Raw genomic sequence first — 14,491 nt, forward strand, 5'->3', positions numbered from 1 at the left:
CCCCGCCCCGGCCCCCTGCAATGCAAAACCACTGACTGGCAATTTCTGGAATGCCAGGCTGTGCATGCCCTGTGCACCTGTGCCTCCAGCTGACCATCCCCTTCCCGCCTCATCTGCCAGCTAAAATTGCAGTCACACTTCCCACCAGGAGCCAGGACTCACCCCCTCAATGGTCTCTCTGGCCTCCCCCTAGGTTGACCTGACCCCTGAGCACCCTGAGTGGAACCAGGGACCTGTTCTGACTAACCCCTGCTCCTGTTCCTGTCCAGCCTGCGGGTCACAGCCGCTCAATTCTGCACTTAACTGTCTGTTAGGAGGCTGGGACCAGCATGTATTTTCCCTTACAAAGCTTCTCCCCACTTTCTCCTAACTGACAGGCAGGAGTCAGTCATGTCACTCATGGATCTCTTGATGTGACAACCCCAAACACCTAGACGTCCAGATCCATCTGAAAACCTCCCAGTGTGTCTGGGCTGAGCTGAGTGGCTTCCGATCTGGAAAACTTGCAAGTGGATGTAATGACATTTCCAAGACTCCAATCAGAGTGGCTTCTCCCTTATCGCCTGCCAAGAAGGGCCTTCCTTTGTTAGGGAACCTGGGTGGTTGGGGGATGGGAGAGGGGCTGACAGGGCAGGAAACTACAAAACCTAACTGAGAGAAGGGGCTCGGGACGGGCATCAGCCTGGATTTAATGAGACATACAGCAACCCGACGTCCAGGAAGGTTCCCAGGATTCTTTCTGGCCAGTTTCAGTTCTCTTTAAGTTTCCCAGCGCCCTCGAGGCCCTGATCCACAAGAGGGGGGCATATCCATATCTTAGCACAGTTAAACCATCCATGTCTTCTTCACTCTAATATTCACCTGATTAAGCTCCTCCCACTCCATATTATGAGGGCTCCATGAGGACAAGGGCTTAGAGCTTTCTCTGCCTCACTGTATGTGAAGTTCAATAAAAGCTGATGGAACAGGAATGCTCTGAAGTTCCAGAAATGGAACACCCTGGAGAATATAATCCCATGGTAAAGTAAGCTCGGGTCTTGGTCGTGATGAGGATGGCGAGACCTGCCACGTACTGAGGGCTGCCATGCACCAAGTGCACTGTGACTCTGTGATCTCACTTAAACACAGAGCAGATCCTGAGAGGGGTGACTGCACCCCCAACATTTGCAGGACTGTAAGCAACGAGCTGTGGTCAGCCATGTTGTCGACCTAGATGAGACTCCGGCTCTTCCACGGGCAAAGCTCATGGTCAAGCTGAAATCTACAATAAAGGGAGTGAGAGAAATCCAATCTTCCACACGGCAAACATGAGTTACAGCTGTTCTACAAGGCTCACAACAGCGAAGACCCAGACACACCGGGAAGAAGGCCGGCACTGCAGACAGGCAGAGGCGGACGCCCAGCCTGAGTCCCCCACGTAGGCTGTGTGTGTTAGTTTTCTAGGGCTGTCCTAGCAGAGTCCCACACTCTGGGTTGGGGAGGGACGGAGGGAGGGGACATTTAAACCACAGACACTTACTGTCCCCAGTCCTGGAGGCTGGAAGTCTGAGATCCAGGTGTCACAGGGCGGTTCTCTGAGGCCTCTCTCCTTCACATGTAGACGGCCACCCTCTCCCAGTGTCCCTACACGGTCATCCCTCTGTGCGTGTCTGTGTCCTGATCTCTTCTTATGAGGACCCCAGCCATGTGATTTTAGGTCCCACCCTAGTGACTTGATTTTAACTTAATCACCCCTTTAAAGATCCAGTTCCAAATACAGTCACATTCTGAGGTGTTGGGTGTCAGGAGTCCAAGGCATGAATTTGGGGAGATGGGGCAGGGGGAGGGCAATTCATCCCATGACACTGTGTGACCGTGGCCAGGTTCCTACAGCACACTGAGGGCCACGTGCCCAGTGGGCCACGTCTGTGAGGTCAGCTATCTCACATCATCCATGGAGGGTCACAGAACACTGTGTTTTGGGGTCATGTGCCCACCAGTGCCAGGGTGGCTGGTCTGCCAGGGCAGAAGTAGGCAGAAAGTGGACAAAACAGTTTCAATTTGCAACAACATGGCAGGAAGACGTCACGTAAGAGAGTCAACTGCTTTCCAAATCTGCTCTGGGCCCTTTAAAATGGAGATGGTGACAAGGGTTGTTTTGGAAGATTTTACAAGGGGAAGAGGGGTGTCTAGACAAAGCTCGTAAGAACAGTAAATATTAAACTCCATAAAATATGTATTGTTCCAGCAAGCTGTCTGAAGCCTGAGTAAGGAGCTACTGGCGGCGACACAAGGTTGAATCCCAGATAATACGCCGGTGCCACAACCTCCGCTGCATCGTTCATTCGTGGTCCTCAGGTGAGACTTCAATCCGCCTCACTCTTGACTTCCACCCAGAAAAAGTGAGAAGCATGAGGGGGGTGAAGTGCCAAACATCTGGGGGTAGGGCACTGAGGGGGGGTCCTCCTGCATCGTCCCGTTCAGGACCCAGAGCTGGAAACGGACCCCAGTGAGAGAAAATACCCCAGCTCTGCAAACGCTTATGAGTGGCATTCAGCAAGAACTCCGGATATTCTGAAAGAAATCCACATTTCTGAGCACGTCATTCAGTGCAGAGAGAGGCGCGTTTCACACTTAAGTGGGTCCTCTGTGGTCCCGGCTGACGTCATCAGCCATTCCTTTGTGATGCATTTGAAAAGACCCATCATACACAGGATGTGCCGGGACCACTCCCAGGTGCACGGAGGAGCTCTGGCCCTTAACAGCTGTCTGTGTGCAATCTGCATGTTCGCACACCTCTGAGAAACAGCCAACACAAGGGAAAACCCAAAATGCAACTGGGTGATTTCCAAATGGCATTGTCCAGATGAAATAACACTTCCTGCTGTGGACAAACACCCACCAGGCTGGAACTTGGGGCAGCAAACCCTGAACCACTGTCAATGGCAACACAAGGAGCCTAAAATGAGGGGCTTATATGGAAGGGGGAAAAGCCAGGCGACCTTCACCGGACGGACAGCCTGACTGAGGATGCTGAAGCCTAGGTGTCAGGCTAGTGATTCTGGATGCTTACGCACTCGCGAGGGATAAAGTGCCATGGACTCATGCTGCCAATCCGAATGACAATTCTCAAACGGTAGAAGCCTCATAGCAGCCACCTGATGCTACGGTGACGTGGTAGACAGACCGCGTGTCCGGGCGATTTTTAAGGGGCTAACTAGTGGTCCTCCACCATTGTCAAGGTGACCATGAACTGGGAGGCACTGACGCAGGCTCCGTCAGTGATTCATGCCCTCCATGGAAGAGTTGACTTTCGTCTTTTGATCCCCGAATGTCAGGCTGGCCCACAGCCAAGGACAGGGGGCTGCTGGCGAGAGAAGCTGGCTCAGAGCAGTAAATGGAAGCACAGTAATGCAGACGGGGGGTTATGAAGCAGTCCTGGCCACAGACAGGGCACTCAATGCCCACCGGCCAGGCTGATAAAGTGCATTAAACGCAACGGTGGCATCCCCAGGCCCAAAGGGGCACTGAGAAACCTCAGGACTGCTCCCTGAGTCACACAGCAGCAAGGGGGAGGAGCTGGGATTACGGGCACCCGAGGCCAAGCTAAAGCGTTTCAACTGGATCCCACCAGCATAGGAGGGAGCCATTAACCCGGCGTGGGGGGCGGGCAAGACCAGGGATGCATTAGACACTCGAAGAAGAGCGCCCGCCCACACGGGAGGAGGGTGGTGAGAGGTTAGAGCTGGGCGCAAAGGAGAGTCAGACCCACGGAAATCCACAAGGAATCACAGAAATCCACCGGCAGAACAAAGGTGCTAGAAAACAGCCTCGCCTGTGGATTTAAGGCAGAAAATTAAATATTGACGATTTGGGGCCCTGGTGTTGTCACCTCCTGGGTAATTCTTATCAGCCCGGGACACCAGGAGAGGAGGAGCTATCTACGCTCACCAGCATGGCCTCTGAGCCACAGGAGTCGTTCCACACTGGGGATTCGCAAAGCTTTTCGACAGAAAGTGCAATAATTCCAGAACAAAGCCACCTTCCCCAAACATCATTTTCTTGAAGACATGTAAGTGGATATTCACTCTAAGCTGAAGCAGAAAAGCACACCAAGGCAGACGTTTGTCATGTGGGCTGGAGACCCCGGCGAACGGGGCCATCTCCCTCATACAGGAAATGCTAACTTAGTATCTAACAGAAAGGTGCCGCGCAGAAGCCTTACAACACACAAAACCCACGCGGGTTAACATTGTGTTGTTTTTCAATTGTACATATGAAAATGAAGCCTCTCTCAGGCTTCAGCAAGCTCAAAACCTGCCTCTCCATGGTGCCTTCCATCGGAGAGCCCCTGGGATTGCCTTTTGTTTTAAACAATTTATGACTCATCGATGTCCTGATGAAAATTGTGAAGTGTAAGCCACTCCACTGAAGGACAATGAGGTTGATCATCACCACTTCACAGAGCTGGAGGCAGAGGGGAGCGGGCAACAGCAGGAAGGTGGCTCTCTGGCCTAGCAACCAATTACTGAAACCACGAAACAGCCAGGTTCCATGCCTTCCCTGTCTCCAAAAGGTGATCCAAATGCATGCTACAGAGGACACAGCAGGATCACTCAAAGTAGAGATCAACGCTCCAAAGCATATATTCCTGTAATGCAAAAGGATGGATGGTGGATGGACGGATGGCTGGATGGACGAATGGATGGATGGAGATGAATGTATAGATGGACAGATGGGTGGAAAGATGGGTGGGTGGATGGATGGATAGATGGATGGATGATAGATGGAGGATGGATGGATGGATGATAGATGGAGGATGGATGGATGGATGGATGGTGGATGATGGATGGAAAGATGGATGGAAGGATGGATGGATGAGTGAATGAATATGTGGATAATGGATGGATGGTGGGTAGATGGATGGATGGACTATGATGGATGGATTGATGGATGGATGGATGGATGGATGGATGGATCAATGGTAGATGGATGTGGATGGGTGTGAATGGATTGGGTAGATGGATAAATGAGGGAGGGAGGGAAGAAGGATGGAAAACTGGATGGATGAATGACTGATAAATCGGGAATATCAGTGAAGACAAATCTCAGAGTTATAATGCGAAGTGTAAGTTATAAATGAGAAGCCTGGTCTGATACCATGTATATGCATTCTTTTTTACACAACACCACAACACTACATAGTGATCACCCACACATATAAAAAGAGAGCAATAGACAGGAGGGATTCATATTGAATTCACAACAGCATTTGCATCAGAGGAGAAGGCACTGGACAGGAGGACAAGGAAGACTTTGACTTTATCAGTAACGTTTTAATCCTATGATTAAAAATGACAAAATGTTAAACATTGTACATTCTACCTAACAGATACACTGGTATTTATGTATTTTTCTGTATTTTTAATTTTCTCTAAAGAAAAAAACAAAATACATCAAACCAAGACCTAAGGCATTCCTCAGCCTCTTGGGGGCGTCCCTGGATGGGCCACATTTCATGGACACAAAGTTCTTGAATGAAGAGGACTATAACTATTATCTCCTTCTGCCCATTGAATCCTCTTTGATGACTTTTATTTTCTTTCTTTTTTTAGGGCAAAACATGCACTCAAGTCAGGGTCAGGTCCAACGAGTTTTCTAATTAAGTCTAAAATCCCCAAAGAATTTCCTTTTGGTCCGCAAACAGGCAGGTGGACAAGAGTGCACTCTGCGACAGGAAGGTCTGACAACAAAATGGCAGCCCGATAGACAAAGACATTTTTTGATACAAGAGTTTTTTCATCTGCATGTTTCCTGGATTACTGGATGACATGTGGTGACATTTAAGGCATCAGTGGGGTGAGCATTGCTCTTCTGGGCAGACTTGAGGTTATAGATTTGTCTCCAACAGAGGAGGCAGACGACACACAAAGAAACATGGGGGAGGGGAGGGGCGTCATGTGCCCTGGGGGGACAGAACGCTCGGGACAGATAGCTCCCACATTTGGGCTAGGACAACGAAATCAGAAAAGGTTCACAGCCAAAAAGTGGAAACAACCCAACTGGCCATGACCCAGGGCGTGATTCACAAAGTGTGGTCCAATCGTGTGGACCTGGCAACCAACAGGAAGGAAACACTGAGCAAAGCCGCAAAGCGGGTGAACCTGAGAACTCCAGTTCCCAGTGACAGAAGCCAGGCTCTAAGGCCACACACTGTTCACATGGAGTGTCCAGAACAGGAAATCCACAGATGGAAAGCAGGTTAGCGGTTGTTGGGGCTGGAAGTGGGGACCAGGATGAACTGCAAGCAGGTGTAAGGGAGGTGACAGAAGATTCCAAACCCAGATGGCGGGGGCGGCTGCACAACTCAGCCAATTTACTGAAAATCATTGAAGGGCATACTCCAAATGAGTGACTTTTATGGCTTGTAAATCGCGGTAACGCTGGGTTTTTAAGGTAACCACTGGCTGAGAGAGAGGGGGCGCCAGGTTGGGAGGGCCAGAGAGAGTATGGGAAGGGTCACGGCATCCATTCTGGCCAACGTGAGTTGAGAGGCCTTTGAGCTTCCAACTGAGACGGTGTCAAGAAGGAAATGAAGTCTGGCCCCCACATGGGAGGTGGGAGCTGGAGATGTGACGTCCTTCGCACAGATGTGGTGACAGGTCCCGGGTGCGGGGAGAATACAGAGTGAGCCCGGGGCCTCCTGCCAGCCGGAGGGCCAGGGAGGCCACCCAAGCTCCATGGCGAGAGATGAGCAGAAGGCCAAGGAGTCCTGTCTGAAGGTGAGACAAGCCAGGGCAGGAGCGAGCCCTGGGCAGCAGGGGCCGGGCTCAGTCAGCCCGTGCCTCCCCCTCGGCCTGAGCCTCCACGCTCTTCAATTGCTCGGTGCTAGGAAGCAGCAGAGAACGTGGGAGAAGGGACACCCGCCCCAGCTCCCCCTCTGGAAGGATGCCAGCTAGGAAATCACGGCCAGTCCTCCGAGCGCAATTAAGAAGAGGCTGCAGTCAAGCCACTGATATCCAGAAGTCTGGGCTCCATTAAGTCCTGGAAGAAGACACACAGCTCTCACCTCTCAAGGGGCCAAGAGTAATGAAAAGGATACGTGCCCAGCAACGTGCCCAAATGGGGCTTGCCCAGGTAGGAAGCTATTCCTGTGCCAGCCTTCCAGAACCCTTTCTCACGATGGAGGCCAGCAACAGGGGCTTGATTCCCCTCTACCGCTCAAAAACTGCCAACAGCGTGAAGTCCTCTTTACATTCAAAATTATAGGAAACTCAGACACAAAAAGCAAAATAAACAAAGATGTGTCTGCGACAAAAAGACGAAGGTGGCAGTGAAACGGCTTTGCTGCATGAGTTCTATTTGGATCCTCAATGATAAGGGACCAAGGTCCCTTGCAAATCAAGCAGTCCATTCGGAAGCCAGTCATAGATTAGGGAGCAGCTCCCACCAGCGGATGTGAGGGGCGGGGATGTGGGGCTGCTGCTCTGGGGTAGAAATTTAGGGGGTGGGGAGGATGGCAATAAATTGACCCTGAAGGGTCAGGGTAGCTGCTGAAATGCTTTTTCCTAATGAAATATCAAACGTGAGGCACACTTATTTAATAAATGGAAGCACTATTAAAGCACTTTCCCAAAGCACCTGCCTGGAGGGGGGCCAGGCCCCTGCACCTCGGCCAACCTGTTGGGACCGGTTGTGGGGATGGACATGTGACTGACAGCTTCGCTCAGCTCTCAGCGCGACCCCTGGCTGGAGGTGGGCACAGGGCCCGCACTGCACACGGCCAAGGAGACCCCTGCAAGCACACCACCGTCCCATTGTGTTCTGAGTTCTACTTGTTGACATCACCTTCAGTGTAGATTAGAAACTGGACTGCTGGGCCCCAGTGCCAGCTTTGTTCCTACTTCCTCATTCACTGTTCCCCAAAAACATCAATCCCAGGAGAATTAGTTTCTATCGATTCTGGCACATGCCACTTGCTTAAAAGGCCAAGTTTATGGACTGGTGCCAGCACTCCACCGCACAGTAAGCTGTGTGTGCATCTGAGATGATCCGGAGAGCAGAAAAATGCATGCCTGCCACGTCCCCAGGGCCACCCTGCCCTGCCACTCACTCCTTGTACAGTGCTGTGAACCCGCCCACAGGACGCTACTGCTCTCGCTAGAAGCTTTCAAACTTCAGTCCCACCGGAGGTGTGACACACGGAAACAGAAGTCACTCGCAAGGGTGAGGGGACATGCCTGGGGGGGCCGTGCCTGGGGCGGGGGGACTGCGCCTGGGGGAGGCAGGTGCCACTCCAAACTGTCGCACTAGCTCCCATGTAGCTCTTCAGTGCTCCCATCTGTAACCTGGGACCACGGTAAACCTGCCTCGTGCCTGGGAGGGCGTCTCCGTAGGAATGCTACACTTCAGTGAAAATGCTCAGAAGTGCAGCCCACCTTGGGGCTGTTATGCGAACCAAATGAAACAACGCACGTAGACCTCATACAGTGTCTGTTCCGCGCTCAATGTTCAGGAAGCTGCAACAAGATGTGTTGGTGCAGTTAAGGACGCGGGGTTTCCCCACGTAGGAGATGTATCTGCAGGGATGTGTGACACCAGGGTGGGGCGGTGGCACACCGCAGGCTGCGCCCTGGGCTGAGTAGGGGGCCACCCTGGGGTGGTGAGGCAGGAAGGGTCAGAGGCTCCCCGGCAGCCCCCCTCCCCTGCTGGCTCTGCCTTCCCAATTCTGATCTTTACGTCTGGGGTGTGAAACCCCCGGGGTGCTTTTCCAGCCCTCCTCACCCCTTTGGTACCAATGAACAGTAACAGAAAATACAGGGGCTCCAGTGGGTAAAACCCTGCAGCGTAAGGTGGGTCAAACGGGTCCATGCTGGGGCGGCAGAGACCCCAGGTGAGGGCTTTCAATGAGCAACACAGCATTCAGGGGCTGAAAACAGATGAAGCCAGGTCCCTCCAGGTGACCCCAAATAATGAAAGCCACTCCAAAAAGCACCCAAAGTAAAAAAATGAGCACAACCTAATATCAGAAAACCCCTTGCAGATGCCCCAGAGAAACTGAAAACTCAGGGGAAGGCTCCAAGCAGCACCTACATTCTCCAAACTGGTCCTGGAGAGGTGACAAAAATCTAGACATTTTGCATCGATTTGCTCAGATACGGACAGATGTGGACACAGGGGTCCTTCTGTCTCCCCTCCTCTGGGGTGGGGCTGGGAGATAAAAGTTGGCCCAGGGCTGATTGCCCAGCAGAGACTCCCCACAAGACTGCTTGCTGAGTGGGGGCTGCTCCAAGGTCGGGGCGGCCCCATATAAGGACGGGGCATGCCTCAGTGTAGAGCATTCCAGAAAACCTCAGAAGAGATCAGAGAACCCAGGCCTTCTACAAGGACCCAACAGTCTAGCTCCAGGGCCTTCGCGTTCAAAAGGACAGACAGACCGCCCAGTCTGCTTCAGGAGGAAAAAGAGGACAACTCACTGACACGATCAGAACAAACAGGAAGACGCCCCATTGGCCGACAAACAAGTTGGGAAGAAACAGCACAGAAATAATGGAGACACTGCTGGAAAAGAAACGAAGAAAAGGAAGAGAGAGGGCATGCGAAAACCAGATGTCGGAGTCATCTGCACTCAATGAAAATACACGCCAGTGAAAAGATCTCCAAGAGCGATTTATGCTAGGGAGGAAAATAAGACATAAATAAACAAGTCAAAAGAATAATTATCAAAAAGAAAAAGCACAAGGCTCTGAAAACGAGTGGAAAGCCAAATAACATGACCACAATAAGTTAGAAATTACAAAGAATAGGATGAATCCAACGGAAAACACAATCAAGAAAAGCTCAAGGAAAGTGCAGGGAACAAAGAGGAAACCAGCCATGGCAGTAAAGCAATGAGAGAAAAGATAACAGACCTGGAAGAGGAAAGCCACTGTAAGAGGAATCGCTGCCTCTGAAACAGAGAACCCACCGATGACAGAGAGGACTCGAACATAAGAAAACATCTTTGAAACGTTAAAAGACCCGCAGGGCGACATCGTGGCAATACCCCTGAGAACGGCCCATCGCCCCAAACCGGAAACTCCACCAACCAGGAGCATTTAAGGAGCGCGTGTAGAACCCGGAGAGGTCAGACTTGTAAGTGCCTATTCTCTGCTTTAAAGCAGTTACTCATTTCATCAGAAACCCAGATGGACGTGCTGAAGGCAAGGACAGACAGTCAGGGATCAGGGAAGGAAAGCAAACACTAATGCGTCCTCAGGGAGTGGAGTCTTACAGTGCCCAGAGCCCTGGGAGGCAGGGGCAGGGGTTGTGACCTGGGGACGCATGCTCGCTCACTGTCGTCACTCGCTGTCCTGTGGTCAGTGATCTACTCAAGAGCGCCCGCTGTGCCAGCCCCACACATGCCACAGGGCCCACAACCCCAGCCCTGCCACACTTCCACAAGCCAACCCCGCGGGGGAGGCGGACCTGCCAGCAAGGACCCACAGGCACCGGGTGTGTGCACAGCAGAGGTAGCACAGGACACAGCACCGGGTCCAGGCCTTGAGGACAACCAGGAGCTGAGCAGTGAGGGGAAGGGCCCGCCAGACAGAGTTCGCATACCCAGGACCCAGGAAAGCGCTCCGGACACGGGGCTCCTGTAGCACTGAGCACAGCAGGGGACGAGGTGGGGCCTGCTGGGGCTGGAAACCCTGCCTGCTAATATGCTCACTGTGTGCGTTTCCTCTGCAAGGCTTGGCCTCCATTCTGGCACATAGAAGGTGCTCAGTGAATGGTGTGGACAGAGGCACAAGCAGCACGCTTGAGCCAGGAGCAGAAAAGCAGGGAGCCTGGTGGGGAGGGGAGGGCCGGCTGTGCAGAGGTGACCACGGGCCCCCTCCACTTCATGCCACTCCTCACGGCGACCAGAGACGAGCGGAGGGGCTCACCGTCTGCTGCAGGTCCTGGATGACGATACGGATGACCAGCGTGTTGCCTTGGCCCTCCTCCGCCCTGGCGCTGCCTGGCTTCCCCGCGGTGGCGCGGATCGTGTCGTAGATGGTCTCTTCCTTGGAGCTGTCGGACTCGGAGCCCATGGAGTAGTCGGAGAAGCTCTGGGCCATCTCGTCCTCGCTGGACGTGGGACTGCGCGGCATGGCGGCCCTGTGTCTGTGATGGGGGGAGAAGGAAGCAAACATAGCGGGGCATGAACATCAAGAAAGGAAAACCCAGGGGCAGGGTGGGCACTGGCGCTGGGATGAGTGTGGGCCCTGCATTGGCGTGACGGGCAGCAGGGCCCATGTGCGTGTAACGCACAGACCTCGAAGGCCGTGAGCAGGTGGCACCCCCACCACCTCCCCAAGCTGAGCCAGGCACAGTCAGGACCTGGGTGGGGGGCCCCGGGAGCTCTGCCCGGTGCTGGGAAACAGGCATTTCCTCACCGCTGTGGCCATGACCGCAGCTCTCTGGGGCGGCTTGGAACTTTCCAAGATAAGGAAAAAGGCTGCCTTTTGTTTGTCTGAGGACAGAGCGGCAGGCGGGGCAGAAATGCAGGCTTCGGGTCACAAAACGGTGCCAAGTTCACGCCGCAGTGACTGACCCCCCCCCCTCCGCTTTACACACAGTGCAGTCATAGGAAACGTGCAAAATCAGAACCAAAACACAGCCCAGGCTCAGGGATGAGATCATCTCCAGGCCCAGGACTGAGCTGAACCCAAAGGCGGACGCCGGGGACTCGGGGCCCCTGAGAGTCTGTGGGAGCTGGGGGTACAGTCTCCTCTCGATCAAGTGCAATGAACCAGGTCGGGTGCCAACTCCACCTTGGGCCACGGCTGTCAGCAAGCACAGAGAAGGACAAGGACATCACTCTGGGAGCAGGCCAGCCATGGTGCCACCCAGCTCTGTGGGCAGGGGTCCGGAAAAGTGAGCGTAAAAGTCGGTATGAACCAGGGGTGCCAGGGAGCAGGGCAGGGGATGTGCCAAACCAGCAAGTCCTCTTCCACTTGGACTCTGTACATCAGGTCAAGGCCACACACACAGGGGAAGGCGCACAAGGCCGTTCCCTGAGACACAGGCACACAGAGGCCAGCCTGTCGTCCAGGGCCTCTCTCTTCATGTATGGCACAGCTGTGGGGGTGAACAAACCCCAGATACATGTGGAGGACCCTAAACAATACCGCTGAGCGAAAGGAGGGCGATTTTCAGGGTGAGGCAAACACAGAGGAGCATTTATACCCAGGCTGGAGGGATGCCACCCGGTCCTGTACGTCAGATCGTGGGTGGACGGACATGGAACAGGGGCACAGAACCACTGGCGAGCGCACAGAGGGACAGGAGGCTTGACAGGGCTCATCACACCACTCACAACATTTTATTTCCTTAAAACAGTTCCAGCAGGTATGACATAATGTCAAGCTTTGACAAAGCAGGGGGACACAGATGTGTGCTGTGTTACGTCTCTGCTTTTCTGTCTCTGTGTTGGAAAGATTCATAGAACGGTGGGAGGGAGGGCGCTCGACATACCCCAGGCAGGTGCTCAGAAACGTCCCAGGCAGGACGCAGTTCACCCGGCACCAACTCTCAGTGTCTTGTGCTTCCACATCTGGAAAGACGTCAGGCTGAAATTGCAGAGGCCTTTGGCCAGCGAATACAGGAACAGCCATTTGCTCCAAAATTTCAGTTCAGAATTACACTGGGGTGAACTTGGGAATTTTCATTTAAAGAATAAAGGCTTGGGCCGGCCGAGTGGTGCGATGGTTAAGAACTGGCTTGGGACGCCAGAGGGCCCCGGTTCGGATCCCACATATGAGGGCCAGTGACACTGCCCTCCACAGCTAAGATGCTGAACAGCAGCTCAACCTGGAGCTGGGTTGAGTCGCTGTGAGTCGCTGGTGATGGCGTGGGCTGCAGCCCCTGCGGCAGTGGGTTGCCATGGGCTACCGTGTGTAGCCAGCAGCTACCGTGTGTAGCCAGCAGCCGCCGTGAGCGGCCGTCCAGAAGCCGGCGACTGATCTGCCTCGCCCGGGAAGAGTGCAATGATGGTGCCAACTTGGGCCAGTGAAGCAACGTCCTCCACAACTAGATTGAGGAACAAAACGACGGCAACTTGTCTGTTCCCCTTCCCCTAATTCCCCAGCGCTGTTCCCATCCCCCCAATTCCCCAATAAAAATCTTTAAAAAAAAAAAAGAATAAAGGCTTCCTGGGTGACTTGAGTGGGGTGCTGTTTGAGACGTTTAATCACCCCACCTGGGGAAGGACTGAGCAGGAGGCGGCGGGAGCGAGTGGATGGGTCTGCGGCTGGGGACACGGTCCAGGCTCCCGGCTCCATCTCAGTGAGGGCCCCGCCCGCCGGCTGCACCTCCTGGTAACACGTTCACCAAGCACGCATGAAGAAATCCATTCCGGCTTAATTATACAGCATACGTAAGTACCTCTGTATTATATGATACCGTTCTAATTATAATACAGAAATAATTGTATGTTATTATATTACTATAATATATATAAGTAGTTATAATGTATTATAATACATAAATATAAATTTGATAAATATGTTATATAATTATATATATATAATTATTTCTAACTACGTCCCAGGTTCCAGTGAAGTGTATCCTTTAGAACAGTGGTTCTCCATCCTGGCTGCTCAGGCAAGCGATGTGGGGAGCTTTACAAAAGCAGTGCCAGGAACTGATTTAGTGGTCTGGACGGGGCCGCAGTGTCCCTAGCATCTTTCCAAGCCCCCAGGTGACTGTAATGGGAAGCATAGCCCAGGTTCACTTCAAGCCGAGTGTGTGACTATAACTTTGAAGAACTCAGCAGCAGCACAAAGAGATGCAGAGATGCAATCAGCCTTCTCCCGGGACTGAGGGCCGTGTGCCAGGATAAGGGGCCACGTCCTGGGGTCAGAGGTCATGTCCTGGGGTCAGGGGCCGCGTCCTGGGATCAGGGGCCATGTCCTGGGGTCTGGACAGCAGGCGAGGTACAGCGCTCACCACCTCCAAGGTCAGGACAGACACAGTGTTGGGTCTTGTCACTGGGCTTCTGGTGGCCTTTTCTGCCCTGAGGGTGCAGGGTGGCTCAGAGTAGCTTCTGCTCCAGTAAAAGCCTCCTCGCCCCTCACCTCTGAACCCAGCAGGGTCCAAGAGAAAACAGTCAGAGCACGATGACTGGCAGCACATCACACTCACAGGCAGGGTCAGGACCTGCCGAGGAGGAATCCCCAACGCAGACGGAGGCGGGTCCGGGCACACCCGCTGCCCTGCCAGCACTCCCACTCAGGATGAGCGCTGGCCCACAAATCCCGTGGGGTCCGGGGCAGCACAGGCCTCCGTGTCACCATCTGAAGACTGGGCGTGTGCAGAGCCCCCAGCAGAGACTGGCCTGGACCAGACACACAGCACATGAAGCCCATGAGAGGCACCAGGCGTGGAGAAGGCAGCAGGGTAGGGGCCGAGGCACAGGCCCCAGGTTGGCCAGGCAGGTACTGCTGCTCTACAGGGACATGGCCGTGTGACCAGACCTGCAGGACAC

At 53.5% G+C, this 14,491-nt stretch overlaps 1 protein-coding gene across 1 annotated transcript in view; it reads right to left on the reverse strand.

Moving 5' to 3' along the window:
• Positions 1-14,491, reverse strand: part of LOC109389307 (SH3 and multiple ankyrin repeat domains protein 3-like) — a 65,034-nt gene that overhangs the window by 45,400 nt on the left and 5,143 nt on the right. Inside the window, exon 2 of the mRNA XM_019654722.1 lies at positions 10,908-11,127. Coding sequence (XP_019510267.1) covers positions 10,908-11,114 — 207 coding nt within the window. The 5' untranslated portion in view covers positions 11,115-11,127. The remainder of the gene's footprint in view (positions 1-10,907; positions 11,128-14,491) is intronic.

Source organism: Hipposideros armiger, unplaced genomic scaffold, assembly GCF_001890085.2.
Source record: "Hipposideros armiger isolate ML-2016 unplaced genomic scaffold, ASM189008v1 scaffold_228, whole genome shotgun sequence".
Lineage (NCBI taxonomy): Eukaryota > Metazoa > Chordata > Mammalia > Chiroptera > Hipposideridae > Hipposideros > Hipposideros armiger.